The sequence below is a fragment of the Nycticebus coucang genome, chromosome 22, assembly GCF_027406575.1.
Source record: "Nycticebus coucang isolate mNycCou1 chromosome 22, mNycCou1.pri, whole genome shotgun sequence".
Classification (NCBI taxonomy): Eukaryota; Metazoa; Chordata; class Mammalia; order Primates; family Lorisidae; genus Nycticebus; species Nycticebus coucang.
The window spans coordinates 39,487,954-39,510,079 of NC_069801.1; the positions used below are offsets into that span (position 1 = coordinate 39,487,954).

A 22,126-nucleotide genomic window follows, 5' to 3' on the forward strand; every position below is an offset into this window, starting at 1 on the left:
CTCCTGAGCTCAAGGGATCTACCCTCCCTAGCCTCCAGAGTGCTGGGATTACAGGCATAAGCTACTGTGCCCACTCCCGCCTGACTTTCTTGTCTCTGGTTGGAATCACAATCACAAAAGCAGCTAAGCAATATAAGTAACCAACTGTACACTAAAATATTTTATATATGGGTCAGGTGCCTGTAAGTCCAAGCTACTCAGGCGGTTGAGACAAAGCATTGCTTGAGGCCAAGAATTTAAGGTTGCTGTGAGCTATGACACTACAGCACTCTACTTAGGGAGACTGAGACTCTATCTCCAAAAAACAAATGAATAAATAAAATAAAAAATACTTTGTATGCATTGTTCTGTCAGTGTATTACTGATAAGTTATTATTTTTTTTTGAGACAGAGTCTTACTTTGTCATCCTCAGTGGAGTGCTGTGGTGTCACAGCTCACAGTAACCTCTAATTCTTGGGGCTTAGGCGATTCTTTTGCCTCAGCCTCCCAAATAGCTGGGACTACATTGCCTGCCACAATGCCTAGCTATTTTTAGAGATGGGGGTCTTGCTGTCACTCAGGCTGGTTTCAAACTCATGAGCTCAAGTGATCCGCCTGCCTTTGCCTCCCAGAGTGCTAGGATTATAGGCGTGAGCCACTGTGCCCAGCCTGATAAATTTCTCTTAAAACAGAGTCACTAGGGCGGCGCCTGTGGCTCAGTCGGTAGGGCGCCGGCCCCATATGCCGAGGGTGGCGGGTTCAAACCCAGCCCCGGCCAAACTGCAACAAAAAATAAAAATAGCCGGGCTTTGTGGCGGGCGCCTGTAGTCCCAGCTACTCGGGAGGCTGAGGCAAAAGAATCGCTTAAGCCCAGGAGTTGGAGGTTGCTGTGAGCTGTGTGAGGCCACGGCACTCTACCGAGGGCCATAAAGTGAGACTCTGTCTCTACAAAAAAAAAAAAAAAAAAAAAACAGAGTCACTACAGAGTCAAGTTTGTTCGTTTTTTTTTTGTTGTTCTTGTTGTTGGGAGGGGCGGTACAGGAGGCCAATAAATAATGCTCATCTTTTTTCCTCCTGAATTAGGAACCATTAAATGATGGATGTAAGAATCAGGCATATAGAGCTTAGAATGTCTCTTTATTACAAGTTACAATGATTAAAGCAAGTAGCTTTTGACCTGTGGCCAAATGGCCCTGCTACTCCTTTACTCCTTTACTTAGATTACCTACCTAGTCTCAGGCCCTCATAGGGATAAAGCTTTTCCCCTTTCAACTAACATGTGGTGTGGATGCGAACCAGAATGTACCCCTTTGCAAAAAGCAGATCCTAAGTAAGGGAAGCACAGTCACTTCCAAGGAGTGAGGAGAAAAACCAGGAATCCTTCCACAAGGGAAGGTGGCTTTTCTCTAACATGTCTCTATCATTCAGTCTCCTCAGAAGCCACTGAGTGCCTTCCTGGTTCCTTTTTATTTCTGTAAGGACTTTTCAGAGTAGCCTGTCCACTACATGACCAACCATCCCTCCACCCTTGACATGTGCTGGCTTGTTTGAACTAAAAAAAGTCTCTGAAATCGGGTAGTGCCTGTGGCTCAAAGTTTGAGTAGGGCACTGGCCCCATATGCCCGAAGTGGTGGGTTCAAACCCAGCTCCAGCCAAAAACTGCAAAAAAAAAATCTCTGAAATCAACTTGGCTGCTCTGCTTCTAAACTGTGCTTTGCAGTCATTTGTGGTGTGCCTACTCTGCGCCAGAACTGCCTTCTGGGAACTCAGTCTAGAATGGTAAACAGATAGGAACAGGTCATTCTGTACTTAGTGAAAGTGTTGTGGCACAAGTGGAAGAGTTAGCAGCTCAGCTTGGGGTTGGAGTGCAGAGTTCAGGACTTCCCAAGAGAAGGGAGTATTTTATTTATTTATTATTTAGAGACAGATTCTCACTTTGTCGCCCTGGGTAGAGTGCCATGGCGTCACAACTCACAGCCCAGCTATTTTTTGGTTGCAGCCGTCTTTGTTATTTGGCGGGCTCGAGCTGGATTCGAACCCGCCAGCTCAGATGTATGTGGCTGCTGGTGCCTTAGCTGCTTGAGCCACAGGCGCTGAGCCAAGTATTATTATTATTTTTTTTTGAGATAGTCTCACTTTTTGAGATAGATTTATGGCTATAACACCATGGCACTCTAGCCGTAGCTCACAGCAACCTCAAACTCTTGGGTTTAGGAGATCTTCCTGCCTCAGCCTCTCGAGTAGCTGAGACTACAGGTGCTTGCCACAACACCTGGCTAGTTTTCTATTTTTTGTAGAGACAAGGTCTCACTTTTGCTCAGGCTGGTCTCATACTCCAGAGCTCAAGTGATCTTCCCTGTTCAGCCTCCCAGAGTGCTAGGATTATAGGCATGAACCACCGTGCCTGGACTGCTGAAGTATTTTAAAGCAAATCTAAGGTACTATGTCATTTCTTCCCTACTTCAGTGTGTATCATTCAAAAAAAAAAATTATGCCATTATTATACTTTAAAAAATTGTAAACTTTTTTAGCGTCATCTAATATCTAATCCTTAATCATATTTCCCTAGTTGTCCAACCAAAATCTATTCTTTGGTTGGTTGGTTTGAATCAGGATCATGTCAAGGCTCACATCTTAGACTCCTTCATGGTGTTTCTTTCTTTTTTTTTTTTTTGGCCGGGGCTGGGTTTGAACCCACCACCTCCGGCATATGGGACCGGCACCCTACCCGCTGAGCCACATGAGCCACAGGCGCCGCCCCATGGTGTTTCTTTCTTTCTTTTTTTTTTTTTTGAGACAGTCTCACTATGTCGCCCTCCGTAGAGTGCTATGATGTCATAGCTCACAGCAACCTCAAAATCTTTGGGTCAAACAATTCTCTTGCCTCAGCCTTCCAAGTAGCTGGGACTACAGGCACCTACCATAACACTGGCTATTTTTAGTGATGGGTCTCTCTCTTGCTCAGGCTATTCTCGAACTGCTGATTTCAGCCATTTCACTCGCCTTGGCCTCCCAGAGCGCTAGGATTACAGGCATAGGATGTCTATTTACTTACTTTTTTTTTTTTTTTTTTTGTGGTTTTTGGCCGGGGCTGGGTTTGAACCCGCCACCTCTGGCATATTTACTTACTTTTTTGAGACATAGAGTCTCATTATGTTGCCCTTGATAGAGTGCTATGGCGTCACAGCTCATAGCAACCTCAAACTCTTGGGCTTAAGTGATTCTCTTTCCTCAGCCTCCCAAGTAGCTGGGACCACAGGTGCCCGCCACAACACCCACCTATTTGTTGTAGTTGTCATTGTTGCTCAGCAGGCCTGGACCAGGTTTGAACCCACCAGCCCCTGTGTATGTGGCCAGCACCCTAACCACTGAGCTACGGGCGCTGAGCCTGGATATTTCTTTAGTCTTCCTAAATCTAGGCCACTGCCCACTCTTATTACCCTCTCATTGATGTACTTGTGAAACTGTTGGTTGTCCTTCCGTTGTCCAGTGGTGGTTTTTTTTTTTTTTTTTTTTTTTTGCAGTTTTTGGCCGGGTCTGGTTTTGAACCTGCTGCCTCCAGCATATGGGGCCGGCGCCCTACTCCTTTGAGCCACAGGCACCGCTTCTCAGTGGTAGTTTTTTAAGCACTCTGCTAATGTTTTGGAAGAACATTCTGGAAGCAGTACAAAGATTTAGGGGTAGGGGAAAAAGGAAAAATTAGAAATGGTTAACAGAAGTTCTTATGAAGGTGGAATTATGGATGATTTCACTTTGTACTTATGCGTCATTTGAATATTCTTTATGGTTAACATGTTATTTTTATAACTAAATATTTCTACTTCAGAAAAGAAGGAAAAAAGATTTGAACAGGGAAATCTGTAGAAACCTTTAGTCTTAAGAAAGGTAGGGGGGACCTGAGGGTTTATGGGCAATGATGATATGGATGGGGACAGAAAAATGGACTTGAGCTCCTCTTTGAAAGGAAGGAGCATGAGGTTAGGTGACTGGATTTGGGTGAGTCAGAGCATAGTGTAGGAGGGTAGGGATGGATGCGAGTGTCCAGCTGGAGTTACTGGGTGGATGGATGACGGTCCAATCTGTGTAGGATAGGGGTTATAAGAAAAATCAGGAGGGGGTTTAGTGCCAGTAAGAAGTCAGTTCAGTTTGGGGCATGTGGGGGTGTGACCTTGTGCCGTAGGGTGTGAGGATGCAGATTCAATGCAGGGGTTGGGTGGGGGGTTTCTGTGTGTGGTGAGAGGGAGCAGCAGTATATCCAGACTCAGGGCAGTAGAAAAATTCAAGAGAATGGGAGACATGGTCAAGTGTGCCTTGTTAAAGGGCAAGGTCCCACTGAGTAGGAGACGCTGAAGGTAATGAGAGTGACTGGATTCTGGGTATTTAAGGAAGTTGGAGGGGATGGCTGCAGATGGGTTTGAATTTTTTTTTTTTTGAGACAGTCTCAAGCTGTTGCCCTGGGTAGAGTGCCCTGGTATCATAGCTCATAGCAGCCGCCAACTCTTGGGCTCAAGCGATCCTCTTGCCTTAGTTTTTCTATTTTTAGTAGAGATGGGGTCTTACTTTTGCTCAGGCTGGTCTTGAATGCGTGAACTCAAGCAATCCACCTGCTTCAGCCTCCCAGAGTGCTAGGATTACAAGCGTGAGCCACTGTGCCTGCCCTGAGTCATTTTTTTAAAATTGTGAACTATACATGCCATAAAATGTACCATTTTTAACAATTGTGTATAATTCAGTGGAGTAAGTATATCACATTGCTGTGCCAGTCACCAGACTGCAGGTGGTTATGTATTTTTTTTTTTTTAAGACACAGTTTCACTTTGTCACCCTGGGTAGAGTGCTGTGGCATCACAGCTTGCAGCAACCTGAAACTCTTGGGCTCAAGTGATCCTCTTGCCTCAGCCTCCCAAGTAGCTGGGACTATAGGTGCCTGCCACAACGCCTAGCTGTTTTTTAGAGATGGGGTCTTGCTCTTCCTCAGGCTGTTCTTAAACTTGTAAGCTCAAGCAATCCAACCACCTCAGCCTCCCAGAGTGCTAGGATTACAGGTGTGAGGCACAGCACCTGGCCCAAGGAACTGTTTTGTTTTGTTTTTTGAGCAGTCTCACTTTGTAACCCCCAGTAGAGTGCTGTGGTATCATAGCTCACAGCAACCTCAAACTCGTGGGCTCAAGCAATTCTCTTGCCTCAGCCTCCCGAGTAGTTGGTACTACAGTCGCCTGCCACAATGCCCAGCTATTTTTTTATAGACGAGGTCTTGTTCTGGCTGAGGCTGGTCTGGAACCTGTGAGCTCAGGCAATCCATCCACCTTGGCCTTCCAAGTGCTAGGATTACGAGTGTGAGCCCCTGTTCCTGGCCCCCTCTTTTTTTTTTTTTTTTCCAGTTTTTGGCTGGGGCTGAGTTTGAACCTGCCACCTCTGGCATATGGGGCCCGTGTCCTCCTTTGAGCCACAGGTGCTGCCCTGCCCCCTGTTTTTTTTTTTGACTGCAAGTGTTTTTGAGGCAGGAGAAGATAGGGAGTTGTCTTCCAGGGTCTCCTGGAATAGTCAGATTCCTGCCACTCCTTTTCTTTTCTTTCTTTTTTTTTTTTGAGACAGAGCCTCAAGCTATTGACCTGGGTAGAGTGCCTTGGCATTGTAGCTCACAGCAACCTCAAACTCCTGGGCTCAAGCGAGTCTCCTGTCTCCGCCTCCCAAGTAGCTGGGACTACAGGCGCCTGCCACAATGCCCGGCTATTTTTTGGTTGCAGCCGTCATTGTTGTTTGGCGGGCCCGGGCTGGATTCAAACCCGCCAGCTCAGGTGTATGTGGCTGGCGCCTTCGCCGCTTGAGCCACAGGCGCTGAGCCTGCCACCCCTTTTCAAAAGCCACTATGCTTAGAAATGTCATTGTTTCCCTTCTAGTTCCTTTCTCCTTTGAAACCCTGTAGTGCTTTGCTTCTCAGCACAGTTGTCATAGGCTGGTAAATGAGATAACCTTCTGAAGCTGATCTCTGTGCCACTTTCATCCTCATTTCTTGAGGTACCAACATGGTCCACAGCGCTTGGCCATGAATTCTCTATAAATGTGTAATGAGTAAATGGAAGATCAGGTTTATTTTAGTAAAAGCCACCATCAGGACTAATTGATTGGGGGAGTTGGAGGACTGATAGCCAAGGGTTGGAGGCAGAAGCTGAACAATTTTGCGCATTCCTGGAGATAGCATTGTAGCATATTTGGAGACAGCTGCTTCCAGAGAGCACCCATGTGTTCTCCTGTCACTCTAAGCAACCCTAAGCTGTAATTTGGGCTTCTTGCTGTTCAGTTTCTATTCCACTGTCTATGTCAAGTGCCTATTTTAGGGCAGTCTAGTAATCTGTTTTTGGTAAAAGTGCCATTGTTGACTGACTGCTGAAGTACCCAAGCTGTAGAGTTTTTACTTAGCTATGGACTGAGCCACAGTAACAACTTCTGCTGCAAAAGTTCCTGTTAGTTCAAGCTGCTTTGAGAAAGTGAATTCCCAAAACAAAACATGCTAAGAGAACAATTGGTTCTTCTCGGCTCTGTGCATATAGCTCAGCAGCTAGGGCGCCAGCCACATACAACAGAGCCGGCAGGTTCGAATCCAGCCCGGGCCTGCCAAACAACAACTACAACCAAAAATAGCCGGGCACTGTGGTGGGCTCCTGTAGTCCCAGCTACTCGGGAGCCCAAGCTTTGAGGTTGCTGTGAGCTATGATGCAATGGCACTCTATTGAGGTCAATAAAGTAAGACTGTCTCAAAAAACAAAAACAAAAACCAATTGGTTCTTCTTGCTACAGAATAGACCCTGTGAGGAACACTGACCTTGACCATGGATGCCAGATGTTAGGAGGGGAACAGAGAATTTGAGAGCATTGAACTCTAGCTTTGTTACGGGCAGGGGCTTGGAAGGTTCAGCTACCCCATCTTGTCCTCACACAGCCCTTTGGGGGAGGGTTTGTTGCTCCTGTTCTGCTGGCAGGGTTCTTGCTTCCCCAGGCTAATGCAACTAGTTGGATGAACTGGGATTTTTAAACAAACCTTGCTGTTACATACTGAGGGAATTCAGAAATTGGAGCACACCTCAGGGGTAGGTAGCACCGTGAGGAAGGCATGGATGCCTTGTAGCAGGAAGAGTATTTAGCTCCGAGTTGAGAAAATCTGAAAAGATGTTCAAATAGACCTGACTGCTTTGGTCAGAGGCAGCCTAATGGTAGTGCAAAGGGCATAGATTTGGACACTATGTCTCTCTCTGACTAGGTTGTGAGCTCCTTAAGATTAAAGGTCATGTCTCATTCATCCTTGCATTGCCAAAGCACCAAGCACAGCATGGGAGTATGTTTACTGAGTGTCTAGGAGGCACTCTGAACACACAGATAACAGAAAAGACATCCTCTTCCTTTCCCAAAGCTACATTCTGGTTCTTTGTCGAGACCCCTTCTGGCTCCTCTAGAACTTGAATCTATAAATTTATCTAGTTTTCTATTGCTGCTATAACAAATTAACCACAGACAGGCTTAAAAGAACACAGATTTATTCTTTACAGTTCTTCAGTTCCTAAGTCAAAAATGGGGTTTACTGGGCTAAAATTAAGGTGTCATGAGGGCTGTGCACCTTCCTGGAGGCTCTTGGGAGAATCTGTTTCCTTGTCGTCTCCAGCTTCCCTAGGCCACAGACATTGCTTGGCTCCTGGCCCTCTTCCTTCATCTCCAAAGGCAGCAACATTCAGCCAAGTCTTCCTCCAGGGATGTCACCATGACAGACTCTTGCGTTTCCTTCTGTTATTAAGCCATATTAGGATTGCATTGGCCCCACCTGGATAATCCAAGATAATCTTCCTATTTTATACATATATATATATTTTGAGACAATCTCACCACTATCCCCCTTGGTAGAGTGCCATGGCATCATAACTCACAGCAATCTCCAAGTCTTGGGCTGAAGCAATTCTCTTGCCTCACCCTCCCAAGTACCTGGGACTACAGGTGCCCGCCACTACCACAATGCTGGCTATTTTTTTTGTTGTGGTTGTCATTGTTAAGCAGGCCTGGGCTGGGTTTGAACCTGCCAGCCCTGGTGTATGTGACCAGTGCCCTAACTACTGAGCTACAGGTACTGAGCCATCTCCCCCACCTTTTTTTTTTTTTTTTTTGAGACAGAGCCTCAAGCTGTCACCCGGGTAGAGTGCTGTGGCATCACAACTCACAGCAACCTCCAACTCCTGGGCTCAAGCGAGTTCTGCCTCCGTCTCTGGAGTAGCTGGGACTACAGGCGCCCACCACAATGCGCAGCTATTTTTTGGTTGCAGCCATCATTGTTGTTTGGCGGGCCCAGGCTGGAGTCGAACCTGCCAGCTTAGGAGTATGTGGCTGGCACCTTAGCCACTTGAGCCACAGGCGCCAAGCTGTTAATCTCCCTATTTTACAGACTATCAGTGTTACTCCTTGGGATGAGAATGAGGACATCTTTGGAGGACCATTATTTTGTCTACCATATGTCCTAATACCTCTTTCCACAGCTTCTTTCCTCTTTGCCTATGTAACCATACTTATATAGCCCTAGTCCTAAATAAAATTCTAGAGGAAGTTTCCTTTTCAAATGATGATCTTATTTCTCCCCTTGATCTTCTCAAAAATAGTCTTTGTATTTACTTGTACTTCCTCACTGTCTACAAGAATTTATGAGAAAAAGTCCTGACACCTCCCCATTGCTGAGTTCCTTGTTCACTTCCCTGCTCAGCTCTTTTGGGTTCTTTGACAATGTGGATTCTCCCTCTTTGGAGCTGGTGCTGGAGTATAGTGGCATCATTGTAACTCAGTATAACCTCAGATTCCTACTGTCAACGAGTCTTCCCTCCTTGGTCTGCCATGTAGCTGGGACTATAGGCACATGCCACTATGCTTGGCTAACTTAAAATTTTTTCGAAGAGATGAGGTTTCACTATGTTGCTCAGGCTGGCCTCAAATGATCAATCCTCTTGCCTTGGCCTTACTCCCATAGTTTTAATTCTTAATCTGGTGCTGAGGGTTCCCAAGTCTATAGCTCTTGCTCTGACTTCTTTTTCTGAACCCCCAGTCTGAATTTCTTATTACCCCTCTAGGTATTTCCAAATGAAAGGACCTATAGAAATAGATTGTGTGTACTACACACAGCATGTTTAACTTGTTTTGTTTCTTTTTTTAAGGGACAGAGTCTTTGTTGCCCTCGGTAGACTGCCGTGGCATCACAGCTCACAGCAACCTCCATCTTTTGGGCTTACGTGATTCTCTTGCCTCAGCCTCCCGAGTAGCTGGGACCACAGGCGCCCGCTACAACGACCGGCTATTTTTTGTTGCAGTTTGGCTGGGGCTGGGTTTGAACCCTCCACCCTCGGCATATGGGGCTGGTGCCCTACTCAAGTGAGCCACAGGTGCCGCCTTAACTTGGTTTGTTGTTATCCACCTCTCCATGCACATCAGTCCTTTCAAATATCTGACCTTAGTGAGCCAGGCTAGAAATCACTACCTCCTCTGGCTTCTTGATTCTCATCCCTTTTTTTCCTAGTGTCTGCCACATCCCAGGCTCAGGCCACTTGATGTCTCAAAAGTGGGAAGTACCAGGTTATTGGAGTACAGAAATAAAGTAAAATGAACTTTATTTTTATCTTAAACTTTTATAGTCCTTTTTTAAAATGTGTATAAGTATACTAATATATATATACTTTATTAGTAAATAATACATATGTTGGGGTGTTATTTGCATGGTAACACTATCAAAAAAGTTTGCAATCTGGGTTTTTCAGTTCGTTTTTAAACCTTTTCTTTAAGTGAATTCTTGTTTGAAAAAGTCTAAAGCAGAGCTGTTCAGTTAGAAAGGTGGTAAGACCTAGAGGCCTTCTTATTCGCTCTAAAGGAGGCTCCTGAGGGACATTTGTGATGTACATTTTGAAAACCAGGGCAGCGCCTGTGGCTCAAGGAGTAGGGCGCCGGTCCAATATGCCTGAGGTGGTGGGTTCAAACCCAGCCCCGGCCAAAAAAAAAAACAACCAGTCAGTGTAGCCCAGCACTTTGGGAGGCCAAGGTGGTCAGATCACTTGAGCCCATGAGTTTGAGGTTGCAGTGAGCTATGATCATGTCCCTGCACTCTTACTCTGGGCAACAAAAACCTCTGTGATTATGTAAGTCTTCATGGACATCACTAGTAAAAGGTCCCAACATTCTCACTTCTCTACCACATTCCGTCACACCGCTGTCAGCATCACTTATTGGTGAAAGCACAGATCTACATTCAGTCCATTCATTTCTCCATTCCTCTTTCTTTCCTGGGTGGGCCTTTGCACATTATCGGTACTCAGTGAATGTTTACTGCATGTATGGGCAAGTGGATACTGAAGCTTGTTGATGAGATTTGTTGACAAGAGCAGGCTTTGTTGTACCTGGATATGGCCTGCTTGTAATGTTTTTCCTGGTGTTCCAAGTGTGGTCCTTAAGTTTTAGGGTTCTGCATAGATGCATGTGGAGTCTTTTAGGCCCAGTGTGCCTTCTGTGAAGTGGCACAGCAATGCTGCTACTTCTCTGCACCACTCCAAGGTAGTGGTTTTTGTCATGGATGCAAAGAGGCCCTCTTCCAGGCCTCATTTCCTTGCTTAATGGATTTTTTAAGCCTCATATCTCCTAATGTCAGTATAACTGAGTTTTAAATATGTTGAGTAGAAAGAAACCCTTATGTAGTATTAGTAAGCCAATCCTATACATTTTAGATCTAATTGCATTTGCATTGACATTGTGTAAATGCTGTGTTAAATCAAAATTTCCCTTTGCAGCCAGGCCAGAGTTCTCTTTTTTCTTTTTTTTTTGAGACAGAGTCTTACTCTATTGCCCCAGGGTAGAGTGCCATGGCTTCAGCCTAGCTCATAGCAACCTCAAACTCTTGGGCTCAAGTAATCCTCTTGCCTCAGCCTTCGCAATAGCTGGGACTACAGGCACAGGCTTATTTTTCTGTTTTTAGTACAGTTATGATCTTATTCATGCTTGGGCTATTCTCCAGCTCAACCATTCCTCCTGCTTTGGTCTCCCAGAGTGTTAAGATTACAGGTGTGAGCCACTGCACTCAGCCAGACCAGGGTTTTAGATGTACTCTGTGCCCTGGCTGGTGTTCTCCCTTGGAGAAACTGAGGAATTAATAGTGTCAGTTAGAACTGAGGTCTTGGCAAGGTAAAAGGAAAAGTTGACCTAGTTTTATTTTTAATGGGTCAGTTGCTCCTCATCCCTTTGGATGTCCTCTAGACATGCCAGATGGTCCAGCTGCCTGACACATTGTCACAGGTGCTACTGACCTTCTGGTCCAAGGAAAGGGACACCTGGACTCCTCTGGGGTTCTTAGATACAGTCCCATGGAAGTGAGCTTACGGGACATGGCCCTCCCTTACTGCTTGAGCAGCTTTATTTGTGGTACCTTTCTTTTAGGTTGTTTCTAGAAAGGCTAGGAGTCATACCTAAGCATAAATTTTGCCCTACAGATTTTTTTTTTTTTTTTTTTGGCAGTTTTTGGCCTGGGCTGGGTTTGAACCCACCACCTCCAGTATGTGGGGCCGGCACCCTACTCCTTGAGCCACAGGCGCCACCTTGCCCTACAGTTTTTACATACTACTGTTTTGACTAGTTTGATACATGGTATTGTCAGTTGGGTATTTTCTGTGTTTTTCTTTTTGAGACAGTGTTGCCCTTGGTAGAGTGCTGTGGCATGACAGCTCACAGCAACCTCAAATTCTTAGGCTTAAGCAATTCTCTTGCCTCAGGCTCTCAAGTAGCTAGGAGTACAGGCACCCGCCACAACATCTGGCTATTTTTTTGTTGCAGTTGTCACTGTTGTTTAGCTGGCCCGGGCTGGGTTTGAATCCCCCTGCCTCAGTGTATGTGGCTGGCGCCATAACCACTGTGCTATGGGCGCCAAGCCTCTTTTTTTTTGAGACAGTCTCAAGCTATAGCCCTGGGTAGAGTGCTGTGGTGTCATAGCTCACAGCAACCTCCAACTGTTGGGCTCAAGTGATCATGTTGCCTCAATTTTTCTATTTTTAGTAGAGATGAGGTCTCTCTTTTTTTTTTTTTAAACAGAGTCTTACTATGTTGCCCTCTGGAGAGTGCTGTGGCAGGCATTATAGCTCACAGCAACCTCAAACTCTTGGGCTTAAGTAGTTCTCTTGGCTCAGCCTCCCAAGTAGCTCGGACTACATGCCCCTCCACAATGCCTGGTTATATTTTGCTTGCAGTGTTCATTGTTTAGCAGGCCCCGGGCCGGGGTCAAACCCTCTAGCCTCAGTGTATGTGGCCAGTGCCCTACTCACTGAGCTGTGGGCGCTGAGCTGGGGTTTCACTTTTTGCTCAGGCTGGTATCAAACCCATGAGCTCAAGCTATCCACTCACCTCGGCTTCCCAGAGTGCTAGGATTGCAGGTGTGAGCTACCATGCCTAGCCTCTTGTGTTTGATTTTATATTTGTTTCTCTGTGCCTCTCTCCACCTTGGTTTTCATTGTAAGGTAACTTGTGTTGTGTCTCAAGTTGAGGCAAGACTGATTCAATGTCTTCTGGTTTGCCCAGGTTGCAGATGAATACATGTTTTCCCTAGAGGAGAATAAGAAGTCCAAGGGTCGCCGTCAGCCCTTAAGCAAGCTCCCCCGCCATCACCCACTTGTTTTGCAGGATTGTGTCAGTGATGATGGTAAGTGTTGTCTTCTCTCTTCACTTAGGAAGGTAGCGCAGCACATTAGGGTAGCTTTGACAGGACTTCAGAAGGCTAGGCTGAGGGGTGAGAGCAGGCTTGTAGCTTAGCTGTTCTTCCATATTCTTCGGACAGGATTTCCTTTTATGTCTAATTTAGTACTCAGATTTCATTGTAAATTTGAGTATCTTGGAATGTACTTTTTTTTTTTTTCTTTTTGAGACAAAGTCTTACTCTGTCACTCTGGGTAGGGTGCTATGGCATTATAGCTCACAGCAACCACAAACTCTTGCTGCCATCCTCTTGCTGCCTCAGTTTTTCTGTTTTTTAGTAGAGACTGGGTCTTGTTCTTGCTTAGCTGATCTTGAACTCCTGAGCTCAAGCAGTCCCCCTGCCTTGGCCTCTCAGAGTGCTAGGATTACAGGCCTGAGCCATTGCACCCAGCCTGGAATGTACCTTAATATGGGATAATTGCATGCAGGTTCTTTTCTTCTCCTAGGGAGGTACAAAGCTGATTTTTTAGGATAGGGAATTCTGTCAATGATGACAAATCCTGTGCTGGATGTGTAGTTAGAAAGATAACCAACATATGTCTGGGCTGTCAAGATGCTCACAGGGTAGTGGGCGGCCAAGCTCACAGGCAAACAGATCTGAAGAAAGGAGAGGTGTTGATCCAGATGGCATGAATAACCATGGCGCCCATAGCTCAGTCGGTAGGGCACTGGCTATATACACCGAGGCTGGTGGGTTCGAACCCGGCCTGGCCTGCTAAAACAACAATGAGAACTGCAACAAAAAAATAGCCGGGCATTGTGGCGGGTGTCTGTAGTCCCAGCTATTTGGGAGGCTGAGGCAATAAAATCACTTGTTTGAGGTTGCTGTGAGCTGTCATGCCATGGCACTCTACTAAGGGCAACAATAGTCTCAAAAAAAGAAAAAAAAAAAAAAAAATGTAAGAACCAGAAAATGGTGGCACCGAATCTCAGGGATAGACTGGCCTCTGCCAAGAGTGGTCTCTTGTGCTTCATGGAGCCCGGAGATCCTTGCCATCAGTTCTGTGTTAATGGTGGGGACCAGCACCCTCAGGGAGAGCAGAGGCGGTTGTACTTGTTACTCTTGACTAATGCCAGGCCCTTTCCTACTGTGTCTTCTTTGATCTGATTTTGGTGCCCCATCTCGGGTTTTTTTTTTGGTAGGTCACAATAAGCTAGAGGGGAGTATCCCTGAGATCCTCTAGGCCAGTGATTCTCAGCCTGTGGTTCGAGAACCCCTTTTTAACAATGAAAAATACATTGCGGCATTAGGAGGGTTGAGAAACACTGCTGTAGGCAGAAGTGTGGGCAGACCCTGAGTCAGGTCTTGGGAATTCCTCTGTTCTTACTCTAGCCCAGACAGGAACTTCAAAGAGGAAAAAAATTACCCACCAAAGATGACCACCACTGTTAACATTTTGACATATTATCTTCCTGACTTTTCTAGTTGGATATTAAATTATGTCCATGTGTATCTTTTTATTTTTTTAGACGAAGTCTCACTCTGTTGGTAGAGTACCCAGGGGACATAGCTCATACCAACCTCTTGGGCTCAAGCCATCCCTTGTGCTTTAGTCGCCCAACTAGGTGGAATTACAGGCGCCTACCACAGCATCCAGCTATATTTTAGAGATACAGTCTAGCTCTTGCTCAGGCTGGTCTCCTGACCTTAAGCAATCCCATGCCTAGGATTACAGGCATGCTTGTCTTTCTTTTTAAAGTAATACAATTGAGATCATAATATATAACGTTTCTGGAATTTTATTTTTGAGACTTATTTTGAGAATCTTACTTTGTTTCCCTCAGAGTACTGTTGCATCACAGCTCACAGCAACCTTAAACTCTTGGGCTCAAGTGATTCTCCGGCCTCTGCTTCTCCCTCTCAAGTAGCTGGGACTATAGGCTCTGGCCACATGCTTGCCTATTTTTTTTTGGGAAATTGTCTCACTATGTCACCCTCAGTAGAGTGCTATGGCGTCATAACTCACAGCAACCTCAAATTCTTTGGGCTTAAGCGATTCTCTTGCCTCAGCCTCCTAAGTAGTTGGGACTACAGGGCCTACAACAATGTTTGGCTATTTTTTTTGTTTCAGTTTACATTGTTGTTTGGCAGGCCCTGGCCGGGTTTGAACTTACCAGCCTGGATGTATGTGGCTGGTGCCCTAGTGGCTGAGCAACAGGCACTGAGCCCCCGGCTATTTTTTTTTAAGATGGGGGTCTAGCTCTAGCTCAGGCTGGTCTGCAACTTCTGAGCTCAGGCAGTCCCACCTGTCTCAGCCCCCCAGGGTGCTAGGATTACAGTCAGTCAGCCACTGCACCTGACCTCTCCTCCCAATTTTCTTTTTTCTTTTTTTTCCTCCCAATTTTCATATGATAAAAGTTTTAAAATGTAGATTCGTTGAAAGGATGGAAACCTTATATGCTCTCTACATATTTTATTTTATTTTTTTTTAAGACAGAGTCTTACTTTATCGCCTACAGTAGAGTGCCATGGTGTCAAAACAGCTCACAGCAACCTCCAACTCCTAGGCTTAGGCAATTCTCTTCCCTCAGCCTCCCAAGTAGCACACTACAGCTGCCCGCCATAATACCTGGCTATTTTTTTTGTGCATTTTGGCCGGGGCTGGGTTCGAATCCGCCACCCTCGGTATATGGGACTGGCACCATTTTGCTATAACTGCTTTGTCACGCCATGTGCTTTATTTATCGCCATACCTACCTATTTGCTGTATCTCTTGATGCCAGATTATAGCCACCAAGTCTCCTCACTGTAAAATCACCAGTAGGCACCTCCTAAGAAGTATTATTTCCTGTGTAAACACTGCACTGTTACCTCACCAAGGAAAAGAAACAATAGCTTCACAATATCATCTGTTCTTGAATAGATGGCCCTTTCCCTCTGCTTTCCAAGAATATGTTTCAGAGCTTTTTTCCTTTAAATTGATGTAAGCTAAGGGTGGGTGTGGTGGCTCACACCTGTAATCCTAGCACTCAGGGAAGTAGAGGTGGGTGGATTGCTTCAGCCTAGGAGTTGGAGCCCAGCCTGAACAAGTGCGAGACCCCAGACTCTAAAAAAGAAAACTAGCGGGCATTGTGATGGGTACTATAGTCAGTCCCAGCTACTTGGGAGGCTAAGGCAAGAGGATCACTTGAGCCCAAGAATTTGAGGTTGCTGTGGGCTGTGACGCCACAGCACTCTACCAAGGGAGACAAAGTAAAACTATCTCAAAAAAGCCAAAGAAAAGAAAAAAAAAATCACACATTGTATTTGGAAGTTATGTTTCTTTAGTCTCTCTTTGTCTAGTATACCTTCCCCTCACTTTTTTTTATTATTTTTACATATACATGTGTTTATTAGGTTTCCATTTTTTGCCTTCACAAAATTAAAAAGGCTTAAAATTTAATAACAGTAACAATGTTTAAGATAAGGACTAGAAACAAAAACCTCGTAAAGAACAAACGAACATAAATACATTCAGAAAAGGAATCAGACAATTGCTACATGGAAATATCAAGCAGTGATTGCAAGAGGGACTTTACCTAACAATTGCAATCAGTGTAACCTGGCTTATTGTACCCTCAGTGAATCCCCAACAATAAAAAAAAAAAAAGAAAAGAAAAAAAAGAAATATTAAGCAATAATAATAACAATAATGCAAAAAAAGTAACATTCACATTTTCAAATAAGAGTATGTGTATTATAGAATGCTTTGACTCAGATTCAGTATGGAGTCATCAGTTAACTTCTTATTATTTTTTTAAGTATCAAAAACCAGACAACTAATATTTATAAATTAAAGTAAAAGATAATTTTGAAAAACAGATGATTCCAAATCTTATAGACAATAGAAAAAAAATACTTCAAAATTATACTACTTGATGGGTACCCCAATATTAGAATTAGAGAAAATATATTATTATAAAGGGGAAATTACAAATGTCACTTATAAATGAGGATACAATATCCTAAACGACATATTAACAAGTTGAATTAAAAATTAATGTTTAAGTAATGTACTTTGGTCAAAAATTAAAATCCAGTTTATGTGAGAATTAGTCAACTATTTTCTTTTCTTGTTTCTGTTTTCTTTTTCTTTTCCTTTCCCTCAGCCCTTCTCTTCTCTGTCTGCTCTCCCCTTCCCCACTGCCCCACCATGTCATTAATTGTCTTCATATCAAAATTGAATACATAAGATTCATATTCTCCTCACTTTTAAGAAAATTTTTAAGGCTGGGTACGGTGGCTCACGCTTGTAATCATAGCACTCTGGGAGGCTGAGGTGGGAGGATTGTTTGAGTTAAGGAATTGGAGACCAGCTGAGCAAGAAGACCTCATCTCTACTAAAAACAGAAAACTAGGTGGGTGTTATGGCAGGCACTTATAGTCACAGCTACTTGGGAGACTGAGGCAGGAGGATTGCCTTAGCCTCGGCTGAGACTGGCACTGTAGTCCAGGCAACAGAGTAAGAATTCATTATCAAAAAAATAAAAAAGAAAAAAGAAAATATTTTCAGTTGAGGCATAACAACTTAGTGAAATGCACACATTAATTGTATAGCATAATGAAATAAAATTTTATATAGGTAAACTATAAAATTTTGATTCTTACTGTTTTTACTTATTGGAGTGAACATTTTCTCTCATCATTCAGTATTCACAAATGGAATGATTCCATTTATAAAATGAAATAGAAGTCAGTGTATTTTTTTTTTTTTGAGACAGAGTCTTACTTTGTCGCCATGGGTAGAGTGCTGAGGCATCACAGCTCACACCAACCTCAAACTCTTGGGCTTAAGCAATCTCTTGCCTCGGCCTCCCAAGTAGCTGGGACTATAGGTGCCCACCACAAAGCCCAGCTTTTTTTTAAGAGACAAGGCCTCGCTCTGGCTCAGACTGGTCTTAAACTCCTGAGTTCAGTAAATCCACCTGCCTCTGCTTCCCAGAGTACTAGGATTATAGGGGTGAGCCACTGCACCCAGCCAGTGTGTTAATTTTTTAAGTATGAGTTTGAGCCTCTCTGTTTCTGTTTTTTCCTTCCTAGCTTGGTCACTCTTGTTTGCAGGGTGAAGAACAGTGTCTGTGGTTGTGTTTTGAGTGCCATGGCTCCTGACTAGGCCTGAACGATGGGGCTTAGAGGGGTTGATTTTAATTGTTTGCATTGGTGTCCTTGTGCTATAGTCACCTTCGCTGAGGCTACACAGTGACAGCTGCCAGATCATTTAGATCAGTGGTTCTTAATCTTTCTAATGCCATGGCCCTTTAATACAGTTCCTGTGGGTTGTGACTCAAAGGTTGAGAACCGCTGCTTTAGATTAAACATGACTGTGAAGGCTGAGCAGAAAACTGTTTATCTACACTGAGCTGGTGTTGCCAGAAATGAACAAATGGGTACCTTGTGCAGGCATGTCCCAGAGGTTCCCTTGGGCTGCCTTAGCATAGATCTCAGGGGCCTTTTCAAAAGCACTTCTGTCTGGGGAGAAGCAGGAAGCTCCTTGGAGGGGCCGTAGCTGGGGATTGCTGGCTCCTTGGCCCACAGCTAGTTGCAATGGTCTACTTGGGGTCTAATGTGGCACAGCTGGAACAGAGCCCATCTGTTGTCAGGTGCTGCATATCTGAGGCTTTCTTTGGTCACACTTGTCAAAGCCAGACAGCAATTATAGCTTCTTATAATTCCCTCACGGGGGGAGTATCTGGAAAAGCACTTTGGATATTAGTTTGATATTTGCTTCTGCTTCTATCAAATACAACCTTCAGAATTACGATGGGGTTTTCTTTACTTCCTTGTTTCTGTTCCTTGTTTCTGCGGAGAGCTGCTAGGCTGTGCCCTTACTCATTTAGAGGAAGCTGGGAAGTGTGCTTCCTTTGTCACTCACACTAGTTTTCTGAGCGAACATTTTTGTTTTCCATTCAGCAGTGTGTCCCATTTTCTAGGAAGATGTACCAGAGGGGATTTTCCTTCCATACACAGTGGTGAGGCCTGATGACTTGTATGCTTTACTGGTTACAGGACCTAAGAGATACAATTTTTCTTATAGACCAGGGGTCGCTGAAGCACCAGGAAGTAAATATTTTAGGCTTTACAGTCCTTTCAGGCTTTATAGGCCTTATTGGTTTCTGTGGTCATTATTGTCTGTCTTTCTTTTTTTTAAATCTCTAACCCTTTGAAAATGTAAAAATAAAGTCAGGGATGGTGGTATGGACCTGTAGTCCCAGGTACTTAGGAGGGTGAGACAAGAGAATTGCTTGAGTTCAGGAGTTTGAGGCTATAGTGTAGTATATATAATCATGCCTGTGAGTGGCCATTGTACTTTAGTCTGGGCAAAATAGGGAGACACTGTCTCTTTAAAGAAAATAAAAAGTAAAAACAATTCTTAGCTTCTTGAGGGGGCTGAGTCGTTTGCCAGCCTTGGTCTAGACACAGGGCATTATCTGGGAACAGGATTCATCTTGAATGTGTGGCTCTGCCTTTCTCTGGTAGAGCCTTGAGGGATTAGGGAGGCTTTCCTAAAATAGGCAGGTATCCCACTGACCTTTCCAGCCGTAGCTTGCTGCAACCTCAAAACTTACGGGCTCAAGTGAACTTCCTAACTCAGCTGCCAGAGTAGTTGGGACTGTGCCTGGGTAATTTTTCTATTTTTTAGTAGAAATAGGGTCTTGTCTGTTGCTCAGGTTGGTCTTGAGCTCCTGACTATAGGCAGTCCTCTTGCCTTGACCTCCCAGAGTGCCAGGAATATAACTTTTAAGCTTTGCCAGTTTCTTGTTATTTTCCTTCCTTGTTTTTTATATTTTTCAGGATTCTCAGTATTTTTATTACTCCCCTATCTTACAGATGAGGAGATTGAGCACAAGAAATTAGTTACATTAAAAAGCCCTCAAACAAGGCATTAATAGGCCTGAAAAGTGTGAAGAAAAAGCAAGATGTGTCCCATAGATACCCATAATGGAAACATACATGCATATAAATACAGAGGTCTGACAATTCAGTTGCGAACTTGCCACCATGCAGAGAACTGACAAAACCATAGCAAAAATTCATTGAACTAAGCATCAAAATTGTCAGGTGACCGTGAGAAGCATAACAGAGAAACAGAAACATCAACAGAGAAACAGGAAAATCATAACTGAAAATCTTGGCAAGAGGAAGGTGTGGCTCTTGCATCACAACAATGTACTGTCTGTGGCACTGGATAACTGTCTCACATGGCACTGTCTGTGGGCCTGGATAACTGTATTGGGACACCCTTCCTACTCACCTGATCTGCCCCCAGTGAATTTTTTCTTTCTTTTATTTATTTTTTTCTTTTCTATATACATGTACATGTGTTTATTTGGTTTCTACTTTTTGCCTTCACAGAATTAAAAAGGCTTAAAATTTAATAACAATAACAATGTTTAAGATAAAGACTAGAAACAAAAACCTCATAAAGAACGAATGAGGATAAGTACATTCGGGAAAGAAATCAGATGATTGCTGCAACGAAATATTGAGCAATAATAATAATGCCAAAAAAATGACATTCACATTGTCAGATAAAAATGGAGAAACGTTTAGACCCCCTGTTTGATCCTGCAGTCCCATTACTGGGCATATATCCAGAAGGAAAAAAAAAACTTTTAGAGACACTGTACTAGACTGTTTATCGCAGCTCAATTTACAATTGCTAAAATGTGGAAACAGCTTAAATACCCCTCAATCCAGGAATGGATTGGCAAGCTATGGTATATGTATATCATGGAATACTATTCAACCCCCCATTTAAAAAAAATGGAGATTTTGCAGCATTTGTATTAACCTGGATGGAAGTGGAACACGTTATTTTTCATGAAGCATCACAGGAATGGAGAAGCATGAATCCTATGTATTCAAATTGATATGAGGACAATTAAAGACAATTAGTGATATGGTGGGGGCAGACAGAGAAGGAGGGAGGGGGTGAGGGAAAGGAGAAGAAAAAAAAAGAAAAGAAAATAGTGACTAATTCTCACATAAATTGGATTTAATTTTGACCAAAGTACATTATTTGAACAATAATTTTTAATTCAACTTATTAATATGTTGTTTAGGATATTGCATTATCATTTATAATTGAAATATGTTTGTAATTTCCCTTTATGATAATACATTTTTTCCAATTTAAGTATCAGGTATATCCAGATGAAGTAGAATGAAGTATTTCTTCTTTTTCTACTGTCTGTAAGATTTGGCATGATCTGTTTTTTGAAATTATTTTCTATTTTTATTTATAAATATTAGTTGTTTATTTTTTGAAACTTTGGGGGGGGGAAAAGTTAACTGATGACTCCATACTAAATCTCAGAGTCAAAGCATTCCTTCCTTGTTTAACTTCACCACAACTAAAGGGAAAACTCCATAAGGAAAGGACTTAATGTGCCGACATTTTGGAGACATCAAATAATGTGGTTTCTGGCAAGATAGTGCTTTGCTCTGCTGCCCTTGGGTAGAGAGGTTGAATGGACAGCTGTTGCAGGAGAACAGGGCAGGTCAAGCTCCTGGGGCAAAAGGAAGGATAGAGATCATGAATCATTCTGGCCTGAGAAAGGCATAGGCAGGGCTCCCATAGCATAATCTAGGCATTGAAAGAGTCTGTCCACTCTGCCTTTTGCCTTTATCACCCTTGGGTGTCTTTAGTCCAAACTTAGGACCAAGAGTCCTGGCTCAGCTCATCTGCTCACCAAGCAGAGCCATACATGTGCTGGGTTGGTGCTAACTCACATTTCTGTTCCTTCCTCTAGAGACATCTGAACAGCTCACCCTTGAGGAAGAGGCTGAGGAGACCGAGGCCTGGGCTAAGCCCCTGAGCCAGTTGTGGCAGAACCGACCTCCGAACTTTGAGGCTGAAAAGGAATTCAATGAGAGCATGGCCCAGCAAGCCCCTCACTGCGCTGTCTGTATGATCTTCCAGACTTACCATCAGGTAAGCCTGTTCTACCCATTGTTGACTGAGGACCAGCAATCAGGGGATAGTGGACTTAATTGTGATGGGTACGTTGTCACTGGTTGCTTTGGGAAAGGCTTTTTTCCCTAGCATTCTCTACCCTATCTGTGTATTGGGTCAGGCTTTGTCAAGCAGATAATCCAGCGGTGTGGGTTTTCACTGGAGAATGCTTTGGAGGTGCCCTGAGGCTGTGATTTAGGTTCCCTTTGCACACGCACTCAGCCCACATTCCATTGTTTGCAGAGCAATCTGCTTTTTTTTTTTTTTTTTTGAGACAATGCCTCAAGCTGTCATCTTGGGTAGAGTGCCTTGGCATCACAGCTCACAGCAATCTCCAACTCCTGGGCTCAAGCAATTCTCCTGCCTCTGCCTCCCAAGTAGCTGGGATTATAGGCACTTGCCACAATGTCCAGCTATTTTTTCGTTGCAGCCATCATTGTTTGGCGGGCCTGGGCTGGATTCA

At 44.0% G+C, this 22,126-nt stretch overlaps 1 protein-coding gene across 3 annotated transcripts in view; it reads left to right on the forward strand.

Annotated features, from left to right (window-relative positions):
* KDM4A (lysine demethylase 4A) overlaps positions 1-22,126 on the forward strand; it is a 57,531-nt gene that overhangs the window by 21,978 nt on the left and 13,427 nt on the right. For all 3 annotated transcript variants that reach the window (XM_053575915.1, XM_053575914.1, XM_053575916.1), the window contains exons 12-13: positions 12,554-12,674; positions 21,461-21,642. In XM_053575915.1, coding sequence (XP_053431890.1) covers positions 12,554-12,674; positions 21,461-21,642 — 303 coding nt within the window. The remainder of the gene's footprint in view (positions 1-12,553; positions 12,675-21,460; positions 21,643-22,126) is intronic.